This window comes from Danio rerio, chromosome 12 (genome assembly GCF_049306965.1).
Source record: "Danio rerio strain Tuebingen ecotype United States chromosome 12, GRCz12tu, whole genome shotgun sequence".
NCBI lineage: Eukaryota > Metazoa > Chordata > Actinopteri > Cypriniformes > Danionidae > Danio > Danio rerio.
In genome coordinates, this window is record NC_133187.1 from 13,342,116 (window position 1) to 13,369,825 (window position 27,710).

Here is a 27,710-nt window from a genome sequence, read left to right on the forward strand (position 1 = left end):
TCTGGGCAGAGTTAAAATATGTAACTATATTTAACACCGCCTGGTGTAATATATTGTTATTTTATTCAACTCTCTTGAGTGTAAATATGGTAAAAAGGTAAAATAGACTGTAAATTACAAAGTAAAAAACATTTTATTTGAAAACATTCACCACTTCAACAATTCATTCAGTTTTTAAAATGCAACAATGTCAAATATGCTTTAAATGCTTTATTAGTACAGACAGTATCAACAAAATATGTATGACCAGTGCTCAAAAAGGCTGTTTCAGTCATTTGGTCCAAACTTGATGTTTCATCAGAGCAATTTGAAAGTTCAATATATCGTCACTCATAGTTTTCTTCTGAACGCATAGTTTTCTTTTGAAATCACATTTTAAACAACTTGGCGTGCAAATCTTTCACTTCTGGTGTTTCCTTGGTCTTCCATATCAAACACAGCAGTTTAAATGAAGGTACAAATGCTGTAAACTTGTGTGAAAACAAACTGGAGCTAGGAAATCTCATCAAGCATGTCCTGTGAATGAAGTGCTTCCCAGCCACAGGATGACCTTTTTATCCATGACGATGTAGCAGCTGCTGATCGCTCGTCTGGTGGTTCCTGATGCACGGATATAGGGTGATGCTCATCTAAGAACTCTTCAAGACTCCAGCATGACTAAGAAAAATGTTTGAAAACAAATTGCAATCAAATTCTATGATATATTTAAAAGAACATTTAAAGTAAATAAAACATTCAAGAAATCTAAACTCACCTTTTGAAAATCTTCATGATGATCCACAACTTGACTCTCCCAGCTGGTTGAGGTGACAGGATATGGAAAAGTAGAAAAAACACATACATCACTGTTGGATCTCCAAAAACAATTAGGTTAACCACTATGACTAGAACTGGAAAAACAGGCAGCTGTCTGTCCAGAATCTTGAATTTAACACAACACTTGAAGCAAAATTTAGAGGAGCTTCATTATCTATCATTTAGTGATGCTGACTTCCCCAAAATATTGGCCACAGTGTAAAAAATATTCATAAACTTACAGTTTTCTGTAAGCGTGTGCGTGCGTGTGTGTGCGCGTTTCTTTACCAGATTCAACTTGTTAGGCCCTTTCAGGTCCAGTATTGACGCCACCTTTCCTGGAGTCTAGCAGATGTTTCAGGTCCAAATATAATCTAAAATATTAGGATAAGCAGAAGAGGAAAAGTGCAAAGCAAAGAGCAAAACATTATTTAAGTAACAGTTTACCCACAATACAAAACTTATCACCTTCATGTCATTTGTTATTCTCTAATGCTCTAATACCCTCTCAGCTTATTGTGAAACAAATACAGAACTTTATCAAACATACCTTCATTATTATCACCACATATGACCAAGAAGGTGTGCTTGATCATTCCACCAACTCTGGAAATACACCATCCGTCTCTAATCAGCCACCGTCACAGGGTCTTGTGTTATTGTATAGAGAACTGTGGCTGTTAAAAAACAACAACACATTAGTATCAAACACATATGCATAACCTTCAGATAAAAAAGAGAGATAAACATCACAAAGTATGCCTCACACTTTTTCAGATATCTTTTGATTCAGATGTTGATTATTGATAATAAATCTACAAATCAAACCTGTATCATCATTAGGCTGCTCAAATATGAATCAGTTGATTAATTTTACAGACAGGTGGCTGTTTACAACGCACTAAATTGTCTTTAATAAAACGGAAATGTTGTGTACAGTACATGCTAAGTTTAGCCTATAGTTTTAAGCACAATATCATGCGGGAGAAAAAGCTTGACTAAGATGTTCCAGACTACAGAAATAGCCTAACTTACTAACGTCAGACATCCCGAGTTGGGAAAAGTCATTTTCGGGGGATACAGAGTTGATTTGCGGGAGGTAGCGGGAGAGATGGGTAGCTGAAGAGCGGTGGGGTGAGTTGCGCGCGACGTACCTAAAGAGCTGGGAGGGATGCGGTGGAGAGGGGTGTGCAAAGTGTTTAATGACCGGGCGGGAGACGCGCGATTTCCGGGAGATTATCATTCATTTGCGGGCATCTACTTGGGCATCTGGGAGTCTCTGTGCATTTGCGGGATAACGTTAACGTTAGTCAAATGTCTGATAGTGCAAACGCGGTCATTTAAAGACATTAATGTTAACATTCCGACTTTAATGGTTGTCAACACAATATAATTCATTAATTAATAATTAATATAATTCAAGCGAGTCTATGGACTAACGGTATATGGACGGCCACGAATCAACCAGTTTAAAAGGGCCGTGGTGTTTAAAATAACCAAATTAACGTACACGAATAACAAACAATCATATGTTTCAGTCAGGAAGCCTTTTACAAGTAAGCATATGTTCATTTACTCACCAGATATGTTTTAGAAACTCTCCAGAGCTTATGGAAACCGTCCTGTGTCGCCGTTAGCATCCGGGCAGAGTACTTAGGCTAGGCGCTCCGGGGAATCCCTCGCTAGTTTGCTTCGAATTAAAGGAGAAGTGTCGATTTTATTTTACAGATGGGTAACAACGCACAAAATGGCATTAAGCGTGACAGAAATGTGTTGAACATGTACATTTGATGTTTTTATGCACTATGTATGCGTGAGCATTTATAAAAACATTCTTGAAAAGAAGTCAATAGTAATGCAGTTAAGCTAGATACACAAACGACCATGAATGAACCGCAGAAGTTTAAAATTGTCACTCCATTCTAAAGTTATTAACTTAACAATATGTTTACAACTGTATTTCCTTAAAGAAAGTCAGTAAAATACCAACATTTAGGTAGTTTGACTCACCAGTTGCTGTTCTAAACCTCAGATGGAAAATGGCGTCTGGAAAATTCTTCAGTGACTGGGGCTGCATGAATTCCCGGATGTTGGAAATAACACCACCAAGTGTTGAAAACTTAACTCCTTGATTTCGCACTGAATAAAATCAATTTTAACTCTTATTATATTCATTTATCAAAATCTAACTCTTTAACGTCAACACTTTACTCTGAAATGCTTCAACACCGAGAATTTAACTCTGATGAATTTGCTGTGTATATGGCATAATGTCAAAAGAATTGTAAAAACTGTTGATTTTGCTGACATTTTAGGATTATAAGGCTGAACGACATAAAATGCCTTCAGTCTACAAAAGATTTCCCAGTATTTCTCTGTTGCAATCGGATAACACAATAGTTAACCCCCAAAAAAAAGCCAAATCAACGCAATCCCTTTCAGATTACTGGTGTGTTTGTGAAGGAAAAATGCAAAACACATGCAGGCATTTCTTTTTTCGGTCGTACTTTATATTAAATGTTGCTTTTACCTGTGAACCTACATGGTAACTAGATGGGTAAGTAGTATGTAACTACAGTGTATGTACACACTGGTAGATAGTATTTACTTGTGTAATACTGGTGTAGCTACACACATGTAACAACACACTAAAAAGTATGTGTTCAAAGTTCAAATGTGTAACAGGACATTGGTAACAACACTAAGAAAGTACACATCTGTAACAAGACTTATGTAAGTGCATTACGTAACAACAATATGTACTTGCAGGTGTTTTCCTACTCCTACACCTGTTCACATACCATGTACTTGTAAACATTGTATGGCAGAAATAATGCTGCCTTAGAAAGTTTCACCTTGTGATACCAGTGTACTATTATGTTAACTCCACATCAACTGTCCAATCAAGAGTAAAATGGTCACAAATTAAAGGCTACAAAACTATTGAGAGAACAGTTGAAATTTATTCAGTGGCACTACTGGCTGGGAAGGCAAAATAGTAAAGGTGCCCTTGCACAGCTGATAGATAGATAGATAGATAGATAGATAGATAGATAGATAGATAGATAGATAGATAGATAGATAGATAGATAGATAGATAGATAGATAGATAGAAAGATAGATGATAGATAGATAGATAGATAGATAGATAGATAGATAGATAGATAGATAGATAGATAGATAGATAGATAGATAGATAGATAGATAGATAGATAGTCACAGTTTCAGAATACAATAACTTGTTCTGTCTGTCAAACTTTTGTGCATCTGCTTCTTTAACAGTAAGTTTTTTTTTTTAATTATATAAAGTTTTATATGCAGTGCTGGCATGAATGGGCAAAGGCTGATAATACCATCTAAACCAAACCTCTTTCCCAGGCTATGATTCCTTTTCAATTGTCAAGCCCAAGGAAGCCTGAAGGTTTAAAATTGTAATTGGCAAAATTTGATATATAAAAAGGTAAAGCACACTGCACTTTGATCTGGCTCGGTTCTTTTTACTGTCACTTTATTGTGTATTGATTCAGACAATCTTGTTTCCACAGGGCCGTATAACTGGCCTCACCGGGATTATGGACTTCATGGAAAATGGATCAAATTCGCATGTTCAGTTTGAAATTTTGGGAACCAGCTTTAGCGAGACGTTTGGAAAAGACATAAAACGCGTGAGTTAAATTCCCCAGGCTTTCATTTCTTGGACCTTTTGACTTTTTTATTTATTTATTTTACTGCAGTCACCTTAGATAAAATGAAAACTGAAATCAAGTGCAACATGGAGGTCAAGTAATTTTGAAAGACTTACCATTGAGATTAGCATGACTTGATGTAAGTGCACATTGTGTACCCAAAAGGCCATTTTGATACACCACTGTGTCAAATGAGCAAGATGAGTGAGAAACCAGCAGTGAAAAGGTTTGGCACACTTGACAGGCCAGGTCAAAAACTCTGTTATATGAACTTTGTAACCTAGGGTAAAGTAGTTTGTTTAAATGTGGTAAGTGTTCCTTACAACCATTTTGCACGAACAAATGAACGAATACTTCAGACAAGCATGCATACATGCATACATACAAAGATAGATAGATACATACATACATACATACATACATACATACATACATACAGACATACAGACATACAGTTGAAGTCAGAATTATTAGCCCACCTGTTTATTTTTTTCCCCCAATTTCTGTTTAATGGAGACACATTTCTAAACATAATAGTTTTAATTATTTTATCTTTGCCATGATGAAAGTAAACAATATTACAGCTTAAAGTGACATTTAAAGGCTTAAGGTTGATTAAGTTAACTAGGCAAATAAGGGTAATTAGGCAAGGTCTTGTATAAAAAATAAAAACTGATTTTATTCTAGCCGAAATAAAACAAAGACTTTCTCCAAAAAATTGTCAGAAATAAAATTATCAGATATACTGTGCAAGTTTCCTTGCTCTGTTAAATTTCATTTGGGAAATATATTTTTTTAAAAATCAAAAAGGGGCTAATAAATCTGATTTCAACGTTACATACATGCATCCATCCATCCATCCATCCATCCATACATCCATACATACATACATACATACATACATCCATACATACATACATGCATACATACATCCATACATACATACATACATACATACATTTTTAAAGACACAAATGTAAGTTCAGAAAAAACTTCTTTTTAAAATAATCAGTAAGGCCAAAATTATAGTAAATCAATTTTAGGTTAGTTTTAATAACATGCCTTATTAAATCTTTTTTTTTTTTTTAATTCTCTCTGACATGAGTTCTTAGAATGTGAATTTACTAGTGGTACTTGAGGCCAAAATTTTGTGTACTTACTTTTCTATATTTATAATTATCTCTGTTTGTCAAGATCCATTGCATTATTATGCTATGGTAACATTATGCTAAAATTGGTATTTGCTTCATACAGTGATATTATAACTCAGTATAATGAATGACATGGTTGTGTAACAGTGAATTTGAATTATAATATACTGATGGACATAAACATCACCCAGAATGATGAAACCTCCCCTTCAGCTTAGATTAGTGCATACTATCATTCAACATGTTTAATGAACCACAAGCTTGGCCAGTAAATGTGATCAGGTGTTTGTATAATTTTTAAATAACTTCTATCATGCAAATGAGATGAACAAACTGCACTTTTTGGACAGAAGTCTTCCAATATTTATTTTGCAAGAAAGTCAAGATGCAGTCCTTCCAATACAGCCAACACTTATCTAAAAAAAAAGAAAATAGTTTTAACTTCTTATTTTAGATGTTTTTTTTTTAAATGTAATGTTAAAGCTGAAATCTCCACATTTACACTGATTTACAAATGTGCAGTTTTTATTATTTTACAATTTGGCTTTAATATGTTTTTATTATTAGAAATTTAGGGCGTCACGGTGGCACAGCCTTGGCTGGGTCGGTTGGCAGTTCTGTGTGGAGTATGCATGTTCTCTCAGTGTTTGTGTGGGTTTCCGCTTGGTGCTCCGGTTTCCCCCACAATCCAAAGACATGTAGTATAGGTGAATTAAATAATTGGCCTTAGTGTATGTGAAATTGTGTGTATGGGTATTTTCCAGTGTTGGGTTGAGACTGCATAAGTTGGCGGTTCATTTGTCTGTGGGGACCACTGATCAAAAAAGGTACTAAACCGAACAGAAAATAAATGAATGAATAGTAAAATATTAACTTAAACTTAAAACATTAAAGTAGACACTTCACCTGCATTTAAAAGAGCCCCAATTGTGCAATTATAAAAGGTCATAGTTTGGTTTTGGGGGTCTCCAAAAGCAGGCTGATATGCATACAAGACATAAAAAAAACAATTATTAAAACATACAACATTAACCCATCCTTTATGTGATGCTGATCTGCAGTTATTGGTCCAATGACCCAGTCCATGATTGATTGACTGCATGACTGCATATATATATATATATATATATATATATATATATATATATATATATATATATATATATATATATATATATATATATATATATATATATATATATATATATAAATGAGCCCAATAGAGAAAACCATTGAAAAAATACAGTTTAACATGTGCATATTGATTGATTCTTAACCATAAGCTCATGTCATAACAACAACAACAACAACAACATACATTTAGTTGTAATCAACACCGTGATGAAAGTGAAACTATTTTAAATATTGAATGCGATGTGTGAGCTTTTTGGAAGTGCGTTCGGCTCAGCAGGGCTCAAACTAATGAACGAAAGCAAAAAGCAGTGTATTCCATGTCTATGTAAGAACAGCTGATTGTGGCCTAGCATTCCAGGGGATCGTGAGCTCAGAATTGCATTTAAATTGGTAAAGCCAGTGGCACGCTTTGCATTTTCCAATTGGATTTAAACATAACATGTAAAGAGCTCCAAACCAGAGATATACAGTACAAGCTATGTGAAGCAATTACAACACACTAAATAAATGCTTTGCTACAGGAAACAAGGAGGCAACCATTTAAATCACACTTAAAGGTTATGATCTGAAGGAAGAAGACGCTGGTTGATATGAACTGTGTAGTGAAAGTCCTATAGATTAATAGCTTTTGGTGCCACATTGTAGGGAAGGTTACTGTGGAAATCAACAGTAAAATTACAAGACACATGCAGGAGAGTTATGGTGAGGAGAAGCCCCAATAAAGCGTACCAGCATATCAGTGATGCTTTGGCCTGCAATATTATGGCATTTACTAGTGCAAATAATACTTGTGCAAAATGGGCGTGTCTCTTCCAAAACTGGAGGGCCATGTGCCCTCAATGGTTCAAACATTGTACCCTGAAAGTGGTGTCTTGTATAAGGATGATAATGCACCAATACTAATTAAGCCTGTTAACAAAGTGGTTTGATGAACATGAAAGTGAAGTTGAACATCTCCCATGGCCTACCCAGTCACCAGTTCTAAATATTGAGCCACGTTGGAGTGTTTTGAAAGAATGAGTCAGGAAACATTTTCCTCCATCAGCATTACATAGTAATGTAGCAAGGGGGCGTGGCCGAGAGCTGTGGGAACGGAGTGAGGCCACAGCGTAAGTGGATACACCTGCGGTGCGCACCTGCCTCGAATCCCATGGAAGGAGCTCTAGACTATAAAGGGAGGAACGATGGCAGAGGAGAGAGAGAGAGGACCGCGCCCGGACATATTTTACTTTTGCTTTCAGTTTGACGGTACAGTCTCCGTGAGGAGCTGCCGTCCGTTTGTTTTGGTTTAGACGGCAGTCTCCGTGAGGAGCTGCCGTTCATGTTATTAATAAATCATTTAAAAGCTGAAAAAAAAAAAGTAAAAAATGTCCGAGCCCGGTCCTCTCTCTCTCTCCTCTGCCATCGTTCCTCCCTTTATAGTCTAGAGCTCCTTCCGTGGGATTTGAGGCAGGTGCGCACCGCAGGTGTATCGACTTACGCGGTGGCCTCACTCCATATCCACGGCTCTCGGCCACGCCCCCTCGCCACAAGTAACCTGTCCACCATTCTGCAAGAAGCATGGCTCAAAAACCCTCTGGGTGCTGTGCAGGACTTTTATCTGTCTTTCCCAAGACAATTTGTAATGCTCATCTTTAAATCAACGGGATTCACAAGAAAATATATATTTAAAAAAAATGGTTCAGTTCTCTAGTTTCAGTATTAAAATTTTATCTTGGATTGATGGATACTTTATGTATTGGAATCACAAATTTCTCTGAAAATGTCCTAACAATGAAACATAAACACAAACAACATTTATACAATAACACAATACAAAAAATGGTGTGTATGGGTGTGTGTGTATGTACAAAGAGCTTTTGGAGTGAAAGCAATCGGCTGTTGATTGGATTTCATTACGGTCGCGATGGCAAGCAGCTGCTTTGTTTTTCATTTATTTATTTAAAAAGTGTATTAAAATTGATCACAATCATCAGCACTTTAAATAGTTTATTTTACAGACTTATAATATGCTGTTGTTCTATTGGAGTTTTCATTCCAAAATGGCTGACACGCCCTCTAGTGGCTGTTTCCCAAATTACACCAGAGTGTCGCCTCTTGGTCATTCTAAGCTCTTTGGTATGTATGTATTTATATGTGCAAAGTCCAAAGTCTGTGGATGAATGTACGTGCAACATGGATTGCTCTCACTGCAAAGTTTGAGTCCATATAATTGGTACCATCTCAAGTTGCCATAAATCAAATGTCCTCCTAGGATAGTCTTTACTGTAGTCCTGCAAGACTAATGAGTCCAAATAGGGCAAAATCCACGTAAAACGATTGTCCTTCGCACACGAAACAAGAAAAAAGGTAGACTTAGCAAACTCCTACTTCATGTGCTCCTCTGGCTTCTTCAGATGACACTGTGAGTAGTGTCCATGTGCCCTCTATCTCCCCCTTTTGGTGTGTATGTTATGTAAATGTGTATAAATAGAAAACAGCAACAGAACAGGAAATAGAACTCAGACACATTCACCTCACCTCATCACGTCAAAATAAAGAATTTAAAATAAAAGTCCATTACTCATGTTGTTATATTCGGAGCTACAAAAACTGTGAGTATGCTTTACTGCGTGACCTATTCACACGTTGAATGAATTTGAAAGTCAGCATAAGTCAATTATGTGGCAGCGCTACAAATTGATGCTGTATTGGCCACAAAAGGAGGCCCTACACCAACTACCAGGAGTTTCAGGTTTATTGTCCAAGCCCTGTACCTACCATGTCCACAACATGGTTTAGTTCTTGTATAATCTGATATTTTCACAGCTTTACTATACTTTTCCACAGAGCAATCATGAGTCATTGCATGCATTACAGACATTTTGTCTTTTATTCAGATGTAAACTGTATATCCTGACTTTTGTTCACCATTTTTGTAACCATATACTGTTTTGTTTTATTTATCATTTAAAAGAAAGAGTAATATAAATTACAGGAGAGGAAACAGTCTGCTGGTAATGAAGATTTAATCACCCTGCATCCTATCCTGAATTATGAACCCACTGTATCACATTATAGCCATTAGGATCCGCAGTGCCACAGCTATTTACTCCCTGCCCGCACACACAGACTCCTCCTCATACAAAGCACATTCATTAGCTTTAATGAAAGGAAAGGACAGCTAATGGTACGTCAAGTGTACTCAGTCCTGTTGTTGTTCATTATTAGAGCACCAGCTTTAGTCTTCTAAGCAGTGCCGCCCAAGAAGAGATTAATCTAGCCAACAGCATTTCTACTCTGCTATGGAGACAAACAGTGAGCCGTGCTGTTAATTTGACGTATGTCTAGGTTTGAAAGCAGAGGCAAATTTATTTTCTGGCTAACCCTTTGGAGGTAAAAGCAGGCAGGAAAGTTTCAAGTGATTTTTTCAGTGGTGACGCAGTACCTTTTTTTAACTTAGTGTTCAGTCTTACTGCTTTAAATAGATTTTCCTTGACTGCTATTACAGTACACATTAGCTATGTACAAAAATGTAGTGAGCTGCTTACCAAGACACCAACATTTGTGTTATCCTAAAGGTTCATACACACTGGGAGGATTTTTGCTCATGTCAGTGTTTTTCGAAACGTTTTCTGCATTTAAACCTAAGTGATTTTCAGGAGAGAGTTGACGAGAGTGAACACACAAAATTACCCACTGCCAATAGATGGCGCTTAATATACTTACGAGTCATATAAGAAAAAATGAAATGAAACTCACTAACAAATCTTAATCACTACTCTCCACTCCTACTGACATTATTTAGTTGCTGTTGTGTTTATCATACAGCTCTTTGTGTTCAGACACCAATGAAAAAAAGCATATCCACATTCATCTCAAACTAGCCTCAGCTCAACTGTTTTGCGATTGAGTGACTCACAGCTAAACTATAATAGTACCATGCATTGTTTAAAAAAAGAATGATGTATTGATGATTATTTCCCAAAATCATAGTTTCTTTGTCACAGATGCATCATTTGAACTATGTTAGTTATAATGTAAAACGTCCATTATGATGCTCTAAATGAAGTGGAGTAACAACTTTTTTAGAGTATTATAGTATGCAAATATTGTTTTGCACACACACACATAAAAAATCCAATATTAGTTTTGGTAAAGACGCAGTTTGTAAATGTTCATTGGAACGATGGATTTGAGAAAACGCCAAATCAACGAACTGTGTTTGAAACAATGAAACTTGTGACTTTAGTCGGCTAATGATCAGTAGTGAAAATTGTTATGCAAAAAAAAAAGGGTGCTGATCTGAACTTGCCTTAACATTGTGTATGAATGACAATTTGTTCCTTGTCATAACAGAATAATAACATATCAAAACATATTGTAATCAATGATTCTGTCTACAATTGAGCAAAAACTGATTTATTATACAAATGAATATCCAGTTCTATTTCTGTCATACTATCACATATATCAAACAACAGGACAGATGGACGAGGAAAGGTTTGCCATTGAGGTTATATTGAACATCTGTTTAGATTCAGTGTTGATTTGCTAAATCTGTTGGTACATGTTTTAAATTCCATCTTAGTTTGGACTATTTTTGTGTCCCTTCCCAGTTAATGAATCTTAATAACTCGAGCACAAATTTCCAGTACATTTCAACTACAGAAGAAGGTCCATTGAGTTAATTCAACACATATTTTTAACAACTAAATTTGTCTCTAACCCAATCCTTTTAGTGTCAAGTTTGGCCACATCTATGACAATAACAAAAATAAGTTATTGAAACTCTGTTTTCATTTAATGAAGAACTAAAATGAAAACATTTCATTTTGAAAGAAAGAAAATCTTTGAAATACCTTCTACTTTCTAAAGTAGAGTCAAAACTTCTTTTCATGTTGAGTTTTGTTATGTTTATAAACATACTGGACTGTTTTGGCATATGCCATTGTCAGGCTCTCAAAACATTTGCATAAAATCATCATGTTTCTACATCCTCTAAGTTTTTAATTTAATTTATATTTTCCTTATTTTATTCTCTTTTAAGTAAGCTTTTAAGCTATTTTTTATTTAAAATGTTCAATTAGAAGACTGATGTCTAGCAAGCAAATGCTGCTCACAAAATTTTGGAAATAAGCTTCAGTTTTCTTTTGATTATTGTTCTTCCCATGTACATCATTACAATCAACTATCATCATGCACTTTATTCATTTTCTCCTCAATATAATTAGCCAATTAGTCTTTTTTCAGTTTTCAGATAAAGTCTGAAGAACTGAGATATCATTTAAAGTACAGTAAGTTTGTCTCTAGTCATCATTTTATTCCAAGGTATTAAAAAATAGGATAATACATTTGAACAAAGAAAAGGTATTAGTAAAATTGTTCAAATGAGTGTCAAAATAGGTGTAATGTGAACATAAGTGTCTAAAATGACAGCCATTTTTGTAATTGTATAATTAACATAGCTCAGACTTGAGAATTCTTTGTGATTCTTTGTATATTGAGGAAACTACCACCTCAAATGCTGTTTATCATGCATGTAACATGTCTGAAAATCTACATTAATATGTCTGAAGCTATTAACATTCATTGGACTTTTTGTTTTTTATTAAGTAGTGTTTACCAGATACAGCATGCATGTGAAGGATAACACACTAATAATATCTGTTGTGACTTCTCAGTAGTAGCAGCAATGGTCGATAATGCAAGCACATTAATTCCATTACAACACTAACTCAGCAAATCAAGGTATATTCATGTCCAACTAAATTGATGTACACTGAAAAAAAATCACACTTTGAACCAACTTTTAAAAATGACTAATTGTTACAGCTATTGTTTTGTTTGTTTTTTCCTCAAATTATAATTTAACTGTGGTTCAAACTTTACAATTTTATTTAATCTAAATAGTACAAGAAAAAATATTGTGGTCAAGAAAAGGAAGTACATTCACAGAAAGTAAAAAAATATAGTTTACTATAGAGACAGCTATTTTTTTTTTATTTTCTTTACTTTAGTAAATTGATTCAAAGATTAATTTTCTTTTCGGCTCAGTCCCATTATTAATCTGGGGTTGCTAAAGTGGAATGAACCGCCAACTTATCCAGCATATGTTTTACGCTTTGGATTCCCTTCCAGCTGCAACCCATCACTGAGAAACACCCATACACTCTCATTCAAACATATCCACTACCAACAATTTAGCGTACCCAATTCATCTATACCGCATGTATTTGGACTAGTGGGGCAAACCGGAGCACCTGGAGGAAACCCACGCAAACACAGGGAGAACACACAAGATGACACAGCCTGAAACCAGAACAATGATGACAGACCAGCACAGAACAGAGCACACTGATATGGGGATAGTTAGGAGGTCATGAATAACAGAGGTCAGTGGGTAATATTGGCCAGGATGCCAGGGTTAAACCCCTACTCTTTTTAAAGGACATCCTGGGATTTTTAACGACCAGGACTTCGGTTAAACGTCTCATTCAAAAAGACAGTATTATAACCTAGGATAAAAATATCATGGTTTCATGGTTTGACGATATTGTGATTACTGCTCTAAAATATGTTCTTTTTAAATGTCTGGGTAAAAAACTAAGGGTGTTTTTACTCCTGCCTTATTTAGTTTGGCTGGATTGCACTAGAGTTTGTTTTTCCTCTTGGTGCAGTTTGTTTGGGCAGGTGTGAATGTAGCAATCACACTCAAATGCGCACTAAAAGCGGATCAAAAAATGAACTGAGACCTCCTTGAAGAGGTGGTATCAGTACGCTTTCAAACAAACCCTGGAGCGGTTTGTTTGTGGTGATAACATGATTTGACCCAACCTTTTTGGACTAATCCAGCTGTCTTGGTCAATTGCATCTCATTTTATGGGGTGTGGAGAAAAAAATATTTGTTGACAGTGCTTTACCAACAGGGAGAGAGAGGGAAAAACAATACCTGCAATCGTTAAAACAAACTCCACACAGAAACGCCAACTGACCCAGCTGAGGCTCAAACCAGCAATCTTGCTGTAAGGCAGATGTTTATTTTATGTAATTTTATTTTATTATTATTATTATTTTATTTTTTTACTCTTACATTGGCCTTACAAATTTTGCTATGGACCAACCTAAAAAAATATTGTAATTTGTTACAGCTAAAATTAATAATGTTTATTATAAAATTAAAGTTGCACTCTGGACTAAACTATGTTATATACATGTTTACAAATGCATAGGCTATGCTAGTTAGTTTATTCTCAATAATGAGTTAAACTATGTGCTGGTGCTTTAAGACTATAATCTTAACGCAAGAGGCAAATCATACTCACATTAGAAATATATAAAAACATATTAGCTGTACCTTTTTTATTGTGGTCAGATGAAATGAAAACTGCTGGTTTAAAACAAAAATATTACTTTGAGGAAAAACTAATGCTTGTATTTATTTATTTATTTATTTATTTATTTATTTATTTGTTTGTTTTTACTCCAATGGGGGTTTGTTTTTTTGCTGTAAGGTAAATTGAATAAAACAGCTTAAAATCAGAAACCATTTTCACCTAATCAAATTTAAAAGTCTACTTTGAATGAAAGACAGAGTAGTTTCACTTTTTCATTGATTAAAATGTAAAATGTTCATGTTATACAACACAGTCCACAGAGTCCTGTATACTCTTTAGCTCAGCCATTTATTATTTAAAAACTTTTATCCCAAAGTCATTGAGGACCCAGCAAACAGATAAATGCTTGTCTAGTTTGGGGTCAAGACTGATAAGACATCAGACAGAAGATGAAGGATATTTTGTTTGTTCCTTGAGTCTCTTGAGCCCCTGGATAAGATGGCCATCTATCAAGTCCTCAATTCCATTTGTCATCGGAGGGAAAACTTTGGCAGAAAACAGAAAAAATCTGACAGTATTTGATGAATCAGCGGTGTCTTCATTCTTGTCCGTGGTCTTTCAGATCATCACTCTAAGCAGAGCCCTGACAGACACAGACAGGGTGAAGCGTTTTCCAGACACTTGTGTTTAACACTGCTGTCTGCACAAACAACCCAAGTATTTTCAGTCAGATGCTGGAGAAAACGCTCAATGTCTCATTTAACATACTTTTCAATTAGCTTCACCAAGCAATGCCTTAAGCGATGTTGCTGTATCGGGATTTTGAGAGTGCCACAGTGCCAATTTATTCATTCATTTATTCATTCGGCCTAATCTCTATTTCAGAGGTCATCTCAGTGGAATGAAGCGCCAACTTTTCCAGCAATTGTTTTATGCAGCGAATGCCCTTCTAGCTGCAACCCAGTGTTGGGAAACACCCATACACACTTATTCGCACTCATACAGCCAATTTAGTTTATTCAGTCTTTTGACTGTGGGGGAAATCGGAGCACTCAGAAAAAAAAAAAGAAAAAAAAACACACAAACATGGGGAGAACATGCAAACTCTACACAAAAATACTAACTGGTCCAGCCGGGAGATCTGCTTCATTTTTGTCTGTCACTGTTCTGTTTATCTACATGAAGACGACACACATCAGAGCAATACGGAGAGATCTCCATGGCTCTGAAATGCTGTTGAGAAAGGTGGGTGGGGAGAACTAGATCATTTGCATTAAATGAACAAACAAAAACAGCTAGAATGTCATAACAGCTCAAATATCCCCGATTTAGAAATATACAATAAATAATCTGACGGGTATTTCAAGTTTAAACTTTATAGACACATTCTGGAGACACAAAAGACTTACCTTAAATCTCAAAAAAGATGTAAATAGGTGCCCTTTAAAAATAATAATAAAAATAGGCAGATAGTGAACCACCTGTTTACACTGGTACTTAATCTGGTACTTAATCAGATGCAGTGCAGTGATTACTGCAACTCTCTACTAGCTGGACTTCCAGCTAACTCTATCAAGCCTCTTCAACTGCTTCAAAATGCAGCAGCACGAGTGGTCTTCAATGAACCTAAACGAGCACATGTCACTCCACTGCTAGTCCGTTTGCACTGGCTGCCAGTTGCTGCTCGCATCAAATTCAAAGCTCTGATGTTTGCCTACAAAGTGACTTCTGGCCTTGCTCCTTCTTATCTGCTCTCACTTCTGCAGATCTATGTGCCCTCCAGAAACTTGCGTTCTGTGAATGAACGTCGCCTCGTGGCTCCATCCCAAAGAGGGAAGAAATCACTTTCGCTCACGCTCACGCTCAATCTGCCCAGTTGGTGGAATGAACTCCCAAACTGCATCAGAACAGCAGAGTCACTCGCTACTTTCAAGAAACGACTAAAAACTCAACTATTTAGTCTCCACTTCACTTCTTAATCTGCAATTGCCTCTCTGAATATCACACTAACTGTACCCAAAAAAAAAAAATAAAAAATACTAATATTACTAATACTTCCCTTCTTAGACTTTACAGACCTGAAACTTGCCTATAGCACTTATTCATTTTTGCTATTAGTTGTGTAAATTGCTTCCTTGTCCTCATTTGTAAGTCGTTTGGATAAAAGCGTCTGCTAAATGACTAAATGTAAATTGAAATGTACCGATGTTACCAATTTTTATTGTTATTAATGTACAATATAATTAAATGTTTGTGGAGTCTGCATTAAGTGTTATACAAATACATGTATTTGTTCGCAATGTGATATACACTTTGTATAATTGCTTGTTACAGTAATTGGTGACACTTAAAATAAGTTTTCAGTGTAAGAGCTATGCGTTTAATCAATTATTTAAAACAGAATGAGGATGTAACGTTTATGCTGTGGCAAGATATTCAGGGTTTTTATTTATTTTATTTTTTTTATTTTTATTTTTTTTTACAGAAAACCTACCAACCCACCAGCACTACACACACTTAAAGCAGCTTTAATTTGTCTTTATTATAACTTTGTGTCTGTTCAGAATTTTGCTCAAAAAGAAAATAGGGACTTTTATACATTTTTCATCATTACAAGCTCTTCCTGTGCTGCTGCTGTAGGGCTGTCTGTGTATATGCTGTAATGAAGAAATCCCTTATGGCTAAGCCTGCCAACTATTAAGAAAAAACAGTGCTTTTGAAAAAATGGATTCTGCGTCCCAAGGCAATGATGGCGCAGTATGCTGTCATCAGATGCATTTTGTAATTTGATCTAGTGCCATCACCTGGAACTAGACCAACATAGTACTCATCCTCATGGAAAAGTAATGAGGAGAAAATGCTGTGCCTCCTAAAGCAGCATGCCTGCAACTTTATATATGCAAGCAAATGTTCATTCCCTTAATTCTGAGTACTTCAAAGGCAGCTGTTCATGAACTTCGCTTGCATAAAGCAAATTATATTTTATACAAATTAGGAAACACCTAAAAAAAAAAAACACTTTTACACGTGCATCACATTGAAATGAGCTTAGCCCATTTTTAAATGATGTGATTAGACCTCATTTTCACCTGTTTCTTTGAGTAAATGAATGGTTAATGAGATTAGTCTTTCAAATCAGGTCATTAAATGAGGTGTCATTGATATTGGCAACTAATCGCTTACATTGTCAATGTGAATTGTGTGTATTGATTTTGATAAGTCACTTTTTATTGTGTTAAACCTAATTGTAATAGCATTAATTTTAATAATTTACAGACCAGCCTTCCCACTCAATACAACTGAATTACTTCCTCATACTGTAATATACTAGATACTGTTTGTGTTGTGACAGTTTCCCATGCTTGTGCTTTTCATTTGTTCGTTAGTTCATTCAATATTTCTTACTTTTTAGGTTAACCTATTACAACATAAGACACATTTAAACAGCACTGATCACAATGTCAGTTTAACCTGATACTTTTCATCACCAAATCAAATAATTATAGATCTGTTGGTTGAATTTATCCATCTGTGACCTGTTTCACTTGGAATCAGGGTTTCTTCCGCCCAATTCATATCCGTTTTCAAAAAAAAATAAATAAAAGGGAAATAAAGATAACAGCAGTTTTTTTTTTCATTTTTTAATTGCTCACAAGAAATGAAAAAAAACAAGATTTTGGCTCTATTTTCGAATTTTTAATTTAGGGTAGGAAAATGGACTTCACAATTCATTATACACATGTAGGCAGTGCTGAAACGCCAACTTTCCTTTGATAGGTCAACCAAATCTGAGCTCGTGACATAGCCCTCAAAATAAGAGCCCTCTGTAATAATATATATATATATATATATATATATATATATATATATATATATATATATATATATATATATATATATATATATATATATATATATATATATATATATATATACTTATATTTAAGTTTATATATATTTACATATTCTGACATTTGTAGAATGCTTACATTCATTTCGTATGCATAAAATAAATAAAAAATGTAAATTATTAGTATTATTAGACATTTGTCATTAAAATAAATTCATATTTCGTTGCCAAACATCCTGCTGCTGTGCAAAGATAGCCATTTCCTAGCAGCACATGGTTTGCATGTTTATTTCAAACAAGGCCTATACAATAATAATGATGATGATAATGATAATAATAATAATAATAATAATAATAATAATAATAATAATAATATTTGCATATAGTTCGCCACTATCTGTGACCTATTTTCAAATATTGTGCTGTTTGTGCACCTGATGCTGAGCAAAGACAACCATTTGCGAGCAGCACCTGGTTTGCATGATTGTTTTTGAGCTACTGTAGGCCTAAATAATAATAATAATAATAATAAAAATAATAATAATAACAATAATAATAATAATAATAGTAATAATAATAATTAATATTGTTCACCTACTGTTTTTTATTGTTTAGTTTATATATATATATATATATATATATATATATATATATATATATATATATATATATATATATATATATATATATATATATATATATATATATATATATATATATATATATATATATATATATATATATATAACATCTCCAGGTTGCCAACTCATTTAAGAGCCAAACTAAAAGAAGTTTAAGGGCAATAAACCTATACAATACGGTCAGCTGCAATGCCTATTTGTCAAGCGTTTTCTTACACAACTACACTTTCGAGACTTTCTAAAACACTGGATTATTCATTCATTCATTCATTCATTTTCTTGTCGGCTTAGTCCCTTTATTTATTCGGGGTCGCCACAGTGGAATGAACCGCCAACTTATCCAGCAAGTTTTGCAGCGGATGCCCTTCCAGCTGCAACCCATCTCTGGGAAACATCCACATACACATTCACACACACACTCATACGTTACGGACAATTTAGCCTACCCAATTCACCTGTAAAGCATTTCTTTGGACTGTAGGGGAAACCAGAGCACCCAGAGGAAACCCACGCAAAGGCAGTGAGAACATGCAAACTCCACACAGAAACGCCGAGGTTCGTACCAGCGACCCAGCGACCTTCTTGCTGTGAGGCGTCAGCACTACCTACTGTGCCACTGCCTCGCCCAACACTGGATTAATGAACAAATTTTCAAAGGAACTAATTAAACACATACTTATAATTCATAATAAATAATGTGTTGTATTTCAGACTAAGTTTACTGTCTGTGCGTTGCGCTAATAGTGAACTTGACATTTGCTCTTTGTGACAAAATTATGTTATACAGCAAGCCCAGTTCCATATTGCACATATTAATATTGCATATAGGCTATTCGGTGCTGCCAACTGTTTGCATTTTATTTGATTACTACTGCATGAAATAATAAAAAAGGGAAGTGCGCTCATAAAGCTTGTGACACTCACAGAAATCTGCACACTATTCTGAATTAAGTTATTTTTAACCTAATTCTGCTTGAATTGTAGAAAATCTTTAAAATGACAGGACTTTAATCAAGCCTTTTTTTATTTGGAGAATTACAGTTAATAATAGCTTAGTTTTTATTAATGATCAGTTTATAAAATACATAATTTACAGATCTACTGAAGAATAAGACGAATGTGCAATAACTATATATTTTTTTTATTATAATATAATATTTTTATAATATTTGCCTGGTTGCTGGTCCACAGAGGGCTCTTATTTTGAGGGCTAAGTATCAAGCTCAGATTTGGTTAACCAATCAAAGGAAAGTTGCTGTTTCAGCACCGCCTAGATGTGTATAATAAATTTTGAAGGTGTTTATCCATTTTTCTACGCTAAATTAAAACAACGAAAATTTCGCCAAAATCTCGTTTTTTTTTTTTGTTTTTTTGTGAGCAAATGAAAAATGGAAAAACACCTGTTTTCTTCATTTTTCTTTTTTTGTTTGTAAACGGATATGGATTGGACAGAAAATACCCTCATTATCTGGATATGTGATTTGCATTTTTTTTTGTGTCCTGCAGTTAGCAACATGGGATTCGGTCCATGGTCTCAATGGAAGTCTAAAGGAGAGTCGCATTGAAAACGGCATGCAAGGGGTGACCGTGAAAGTGGTGACGTTGCTGGTAATACTTTTATTTTTTTATCTAATCTTTTTTATTTGTACAAAGTATTCGCGTTTTTATTTAGACAAGGATTTGCATTTATGGTGTTGAATTGAATGTTTCATATATTGCGTCTCACGCTCATAAAACGAGTCAATTCAGAGTTCTAGATGTATTTAAAACCTTTTGGGGTTATTCATATACATTCGGTTTAATATATGATCTTTCCCACATAAGTTAAACCGCGTCATATCATCATGCTTGAAACTATATATTAGGGTTGTGATGATTTATTGACAAATGGGCATCAATTGTTTGTATCAAAACAACTAAATACCAAATTACAATATCGTAACTATTATTTAGATTTTTTAGCAAATTTGCAAAAATTAGCTGTTTTGTGCTCAACTATTTTCTCGGTCACAGGCTCATGGTAAAAAACATACCCCCGTATACATTTCTGGAGATTGCGAATTATGTACCCAGAGCTACATATGGCTGTATTTAGTCTCTAAAACGAATGCTGAGTAGCCATATGACACCACCGACATTTGTGGTCGCTGTTATCAGTTTGCCCAGTAGCTCACCATGTGTGTTGGTGGACTTGAGACACGATGAGGAGTTGACTTCGAAGATAGAGTTTGAGTCTGGTGAAGAACGGTTTCAGAAAGCAGGTAAAATTAAAAAAAAATTATAAAAAAACAAGAGACAAAAAAACTTAATAAACAAGTAAAAACGGCAGGAAAGTGGTAGATATGAAAGCATAGTAAAAATCAGGCTGTCGCGCAAGCTTTCTATTTCTGGAGTGCTTTTGAAAATACTGTCAGTTGGGTTTAAAAAAATCATCCCAGACTGGTTTCTTAAACATGGCAGTGACTTCACTGTACTCAAATGGCCTCCACAGTCACCAGAACCCAACCCAATATAGAGCACCTTTAGGGTTGTAGTGGAAAGGAAGATTTGCATCATGGATGTGCAGCCGACAAATCTGCAGCAACTGAGTAATGCTATGATGTCAATATGGACCAAAATTTCTGTGGAATATGTCTAGTACCTATGCCACGAAGGATTAAGGCAGTTCTGAAGGCAAAATGGGGTGCAACTTGGTACTAAAAGGTTTTATAATTTCATAAAATAAAATAAAATAGAAAATGAATCATTTTAAGGCAACGGTTAGCTCACTTTCTTACATAAACTATTCATAATGTTCTTGATGGTTACTTGTACCACATGTTTCATTGAAATAATGCATTTATTCATAAGCATGGGTAAGCGAAGTATTGTCTGTTGTGGTTTTTTTTTTTTTTTTCCTTTGGATCTAATAACCCTTCTGACATGATTGTAAGTCCTTTCTTTCTTTCTTTCTTTCTTTCTTTCTTTCTTTCTTTCTTTCTTTCTTTCTTTCTTACTGTCTTTCTTTCTTTCTTTGTAATCAATGCTTCTCTTTAAAGGAGGATCCGTTTGTGATGGTGGCAGAGAACATCCTCGGGCAGCCAAAACGATACAAAGGATTCTCCATTGATGTCCTTGAGGCCTTGGCCAAGATCCTAGGGTTCAAGTATGATATCTACCAGGTGGCAGACAGCAAATATGGTTCTCAGCTGTCCAACGGCTCTTGGAATGGAATGATTGGGGAATTAATAAATAAGGTACCGCAAGAGCTCTAAACTGTTTTGTTTGTGTGTCAGAATAGTATTTGTCTACTGTTTGCTCAGATTGTTCTGCTAAAAAGGTCACCGGTATATATTATGGTTTGAGTTCTATGGTTTATTCTGGCATTAGTATTTAAAGCTATTGCAACAATCAGTCAAGAAGACATAATGAAAGTATGACTTGAATTGTAATTTTGTGATTGGTTGCAGTGATATTTTGGTCACTGCCTCTCATTCTAATAGGTTAATGTTGCGAGTTTAACTGTACATTGGGGATGTTGAACAACTCACAGTTCATTGCTTAGACAAAATTAAAAGATTGATATAAGGATAAACTAGAATATTAATAACAGGATAAAATAATACATAAACAGAGAGGTGAATAAAAAGTCAATGATGTTTGTGCAATTTAGAAAGCAGGCCCTTTTATTAAGGCAGAATGTGTGTTTTGTACACAGTAAAAATGTTTGCATCCGTTAAATTTCAGGGTCTTGTATTTTGTTTTTTTAAAAATGCCATTTACCTTATGAGGTCTGTTAACATAATATGTGATAGCACACTGTAGTTTGTAAAGTTTTACCAATGTAAACATTATAACAAAAAATTACTACATTTTAGTTTAATAATTAACAAACTTTGGTGTCAAGTTGCTATAAATGAAATATTGTGTGTTTGAGAGGCTCCAGTGGGATCGAATATATTTAATTTAATCTAATTTATAATTATAATTTCAGTTTATATTTATTTATTTATTTATTTATTTATTTATTTTATTTAAGGAAGTATTCAATTTTTTAAAAAAAGGTCTACTTTTATTTGTTTATACTAACAATATCAACAAAATATTGTGCATATGTAAAGTAAAACACCAACTGTCTGAATGTATGATAAATGTAAACAAAACCATAATAACATTTAGCAAAAGCTGGTATTGAAAAAGCAAGGTTGTGTGATAAAGGGAATCTCCTATAAAGGTCAAAGGGCCCTCTTACATAAAACTTTAAATACACCACAAAGAAGAAACTCATGAAACCCCATAAGCTGCATTCAAGTCAAATTTGTTATGCCCTTCACTTGATAACTTCCCTCCATCTCGTTCCCTCGAATGGACGTTAATGATTACATTACACAAGTGTCCACTACTGGTGGAACATCTGAATGAAATGCTTAAAACCAAGGTTGTCCTAACCCGGACCTGAAGGGCTGGTGTCCTTTATATTTTAGTTCCAACCCAAATTTAACACACCTGAATCAGCTTGTCAACCTTTTTCTAGGTATACCAGAAACTTCCAGGCAGGCGTGTTAAAGAAAGTTTTAGCTAAACTATGCAGGACACCGGCCCTCCAGGACTGAGTTTAGACATCCTTGCTCTAAACCCCACTTGGGAACTACACTGTTGTGACATCACAATTGCATTGCTTCTGGAACATATAATTGCTGGTGTAGAAATATGAAGATGACTCACTCTCTCTGTCAAAAGAAAAAAAAAAAAGAGAGAGAGATTACGGATATGTCGATGTAGAATGTAGATTGACCGATAAATCGAGAGCTTTGCCTTTAAGCTCAGCTCCTTCTCTACCATAATGGACCGATACATAGACTGCAATACAGCTGCTGCAGCAATAATCCACCTGTCAATTTCATGTTCCATCCTCCCCTAATTCGTGAACAAAACCTCAAGATACTTGAACTCCTCCACCTGGGGTAAGGACTTCCCTCCAACCTGGAGATGGCAAACCACTTTTTTTTTCCAGTGGAGTACCATAGCCTTCAACTTGGAGGTGCTGATTCTCCATGAACTGCCACCTTATTGTAGTTAAGGGGTTTGAGTGCCTGACTGATTATAAGAGCTATGTTTTCGGGGGCTGATGCCACTGGTAGGGTCTTTCAAGGCATAAAAAGGTCTTAGGTGACAGGTCAGACTAAATGCGGTTCAAAAACTTGGTATGGGACAGCCGGGGCCCCACACTGGGTCCAGGCCTGGGGTTGGGACTCGTATGCGAGCACCTAGAGACCAGGTTTTATCCCACACAACCCAGCCAGGGCTCAGCCCTAAGGAGCGATGTGGGACAATCCTCCTTCAGGCCAACCACCTTGGGCCGGTGCATTGTGGAATGGGTGGTGGTGGAAGGTTAGGACCACGACAACCCGATCATTGTAAACATATTTCATTATCATGTGATTAAATAATATGCTATTATGAATGCAATTTTGCATGACTTTTTAGGAAACTTCATTGTAGTTAATGCTTTTTCCTTAAATATACCACTGTACTGGAGACAAATGCGCATGGCAATCGCTTTCTAATCATGATGTTGTGTTATTTATGCACTTAATTCTGCATCTAAAACATATAATACTGTTAGTTACCTGTAGGGCCAGACAGAATCTACAGACATTGTTGACCGTTTCTGCAAAGAATTTTGTAAAAAAATAAATAAATCTGCAGATTTATGTGGAATGATTTTGGGAGAATTGTAAATAAAAACGTATAATCTGAAATAAAAAAAATAAAATAAAAAAAACATTATAAATTTTATTCAATGTTTACAATGCAAATCCACTTATTAAATCCACTTATTTGGTAAACGAAGCAAGTCTCTTATATAATATATAATTTATTTACTAAAAGATAAAAATATTACGTTACAAACTGTATTGTAAATAAATCATATAGACATATCCATATCAGTCAATGTTATTACTGAAATTAATTTCAAAACTGAATAAAAAGTACATTTACACAAGTAGATTAATAGACTAAATGAGGAGCTAAAAATATGCAGAAATTTATGGATTGGATTTCTAGGCCTAGTTACTGAAAGAATTTTGAGTTTTTCCTAATACAATACAAAAAAAAAAATTCGTTTTTCCTGGTACAGTCCTGCATATTAGCAAACTTTTTAGTTTCCCCAAATGTAATGAATAAAATAAAGTTTAAATAATTTGTTTGTCTTTACAGAGAGCTGATTTAGCAGTGTCTGCCATAACAATAACACCAGAGCGAGAGAATGTTGTGGACTTCAGCAAGCGCTACATGGATTACTCCGTTGGGATCCTACATCGCAAGCCTGAGGAAAAGATCAACATTTTCTCCTTGTTTGCTCCATTTGATTTGGCCGTGTGGGCCTGTATCGCAGCTGCCATTCCTGTGGTGGGCGTTCTGATCTTCTTGCTGACACGGATGCAGATGCTCCGCTCCCAGAATCCTCCAGGAGCCCATCACGCTTCATCCATGTCTAACTCGTTGCATAGTGCTATATGGATTGTCTACGGCGCCTTCGTACAACAAGGTACTTCAATAAATTCTCCTCCGACAAGTCCATTCAAAGGCACCTTAAGAAACGACTTATCAGCTTTGCATGTTTTTAAAAGCAGCCAAGGGATCCGCTGATGATTTGACTCTTAGAAAGGCTTAGAAAGATGACAAGAATTAAGCTGCCTTCTGTTGATACTAGGGTGTCAATACATCATTCCTTCTAAGACACAGATGCAAGCATTGTTTAGCAGCTTAAAATATTTAGCGTTTGTAAATATATATATAAAAGTTAAACTAAAAATTACAATTTATTCACCTCACGTTACTCCAAACCCACAGAGCACAAAAGATGTTTTCCTGAAAGTTTTGCAGTTTATTTGCTCTCCTGCTTTCTAACTTGTGTACAAAGGTGTGCTACCAAGCTTCAAAATTGACAACAAAGCACCATACAAAATATTACTAAGGCAGTTCAGTCACGATTACCCTCTGAGGAGTTTTAAAATGTGAATGGGTCTGACAATGTAAATCTATTTAGTCTTTGGGGAGTAGTAGATATTTTATACGCACTGTACACTTTTCTTCTGCTGTTATTGTTGCAGAGTAAGTGTGCTTTGCCACTTACAAGATATACACAGATATGCTAATGCTGATGCACAATAGACAGGTGCTAGGGGAAGAGGATTCTATAGTAACTCCAATTGTATGCTGCAAAACTGTCTAACAGAGAATATGAGATCAGACCAGGCACGTGCACACATAGGGCTCAACCTGTGCAGTGCACATGCCCTTTTTAGTCTTGGATAGAAAGTGCCCTTCCAAAATGATCAAAAGTGCCCCCGCGACGCGGCACACCTTCAGTCCCGCCCTTCAGTAGGCGCGCGACAACACCGCTCTTGAGTACGCGCACGACAACACAGCTGATCAGTACGCGCGCGATAACACCGCTCTTCAGTATGCGCGCATCCACTCTGCAGATCAGACCATTTATATGTCTGAATGAAGCAGAGGGGAATCAACTAAATATGTATATACTGTGACTGCTAACATATTTCTTGTCAATGACCAATCAGTCAATGCCATTTATTACTTACTGCCTGAACTTAAGGTGATGCTTTGCAATATTTGTGTGCTATATTACAGTGCAAGTGTTTAATGGCCCGTTCCCACTGAGTGGTACAGTACGGATCACCTTTATCAGGCTTGTGTTTCCACTACTAAAAGGGTACCAATGGTTCATACAGCCTACTGTCAGTTCAAACTTCTCATCTGTATCTTTAATCTTCAACAGAACATGTAAACTCTTGTTAGAAAGTAATTCCATCATTCCATAATAGTCCAAAGGGCATTGATAAATGATAAACATGGCAGTTTGTTCATGTTTTAGGTTGCTGTAAGTATCATTTGCTCCTTTGTTTTTTCACATTTTTTCGTGCATCACTCTCACGTTTGTTCATTCATAAAAGGATTGGATGTCAGAAGCACTTTGATAATCACAGGCATGTTATTATCATTAGCTCAATAAGGTTGTTATTTTAGACGTGCAGAGAGTGTTCGCGAGAAAGCGAAACCACTCAGGGTTTAGAAGGCCTTGCAAACAACTACAAGGCACATGGTAGATTCTGTTCTTGTTCTTGGCTTTGTGGCAGTTCTTGAAGACGACAAGGTTTGTTTAAGCTTGGGTCGACTTTGACTCGTTATTATATGTACAGTATATATTATTGCTAGGGGTGCAATCTACTCACCGTTTGGTACTGTATGTATCACAGTTTTAGGTTTATGGTTTCGGGACGGTTTGTGCTATACTTAGAAAAAAAGCCTACAGAACATTTCAATGAACAATAAACATATTTATTGGTTAACAAACACCTGACAATGCAACAGCTTCACATATGACTGTAGATTTGCATGTTTTCATTAATTAAATAAAAGCAGGGCATTTTGAAAATTGTATGTTCCAATAAAAGGCTTAAGAAAATTGAGAAAAAAAAGATTACATTTCCCCTTTTTCTATTGTACATATTGACTCAACAGTCTCAACCAATTATGCATATAATAATTATGTCAACCTATCTTAATAATTGAGCACTTTTAGCATTGATTACTTCTGTTTACATTATGCTTGATTTACCAAGGCAACAACACATTTTTGTTTATGATTTCTTGATTTTATCATTATTCCATAGAGCTCCGTTTCACTAATCAGCACCAATGTAGTGAGTAAAATTTAAGCAAAGAGAGAGTGTTCGGCTCTTCTCCCTTAATTCAGTGGGAACAGTACATCAAGAAGAAAACTATTCTTAGCAGACAGCAGGTAAACAGAGTGAAGAGCGGGAGTGATCGAGTGCGGAAGAACACCCAGCAGAAATGGGACTGAAGTAAAAGACCTGATGTATGTTTGCGTCCATATGGGACGCTTCTGGGTCTGGACATGGACCTTGATCTGGCTTTTAGTAATCACTGATCTAGGCTATCTTTGCAACAACAAAAAAGGCATTCCTTATATTTTTGTGTCAATTGAAACACTGATGGCAATGCGCTATAATTTGGCCTCACCTGCACATTTGCGCTTTATTTCTTTCACTTGCCATGCTAAAACCTACAGAAACTCCACAAACACACACACACCGACATGTGATTTC

At 35.5% G+C, this 27,710-nt stretch overlaps 1 protein-coding gene and 1 long non-coding RNA gene across 8 annotated transcripts in view; one reads left to right on the forward strand and one right to left on the reverse strand.

The window, feature by feature from the left end:
- grid1b (glutamate receptor, ionotropic, delta 1b) overlaps nucleotides 1-27,710 on the forward strand; it is a 737,476-nt gene that overhangs the window by 674,107 nt on the left and 35,659 nt on the right. For all 7 annotated transcript variants that reach the window (XM_021480270.3, XM_009306536.5, XM_680591.10 and 4 more), the window contains 4 exons: nucleotides 4,341-4,460; nucleotides 20,080-20,181; nucleotides 21,612-21,809; nucleotides 24,775-25,105. In XM_021480270.3, the coding sequence (XP_021335945.1) occupies nucleotides 4,341-4,460; nucleotides 20,080-20,181; nucleotides 21,612-21,809; nucleotides 24,775-25,105 (751 nt within the window). The remainder of the gene's footprint in view (nucleotides 1-4,340; nucleotides 4,461-20,079; nucleotides 20,182-21,611; nucleotides 21,810-24,774; nucleotides 25,106-27,710) is intronic.
- On the reverse strand, nucleotides 115-2,862 carry LOC137496798 (uncharacterized). The gene is made up of 5 exons (XR_011017387.2): nucleotides 2,376-2,862; nucleotides 1,346-1,472; nucleotides 1,084-1,169; nucleotides 755-797; nucleotides 115-657 (listed from the first exon to the last, which is right to left on the reverse strand). It is a non-coding gene; the product is annotated as an uncharacterized lncRNA (long non-coding RNA).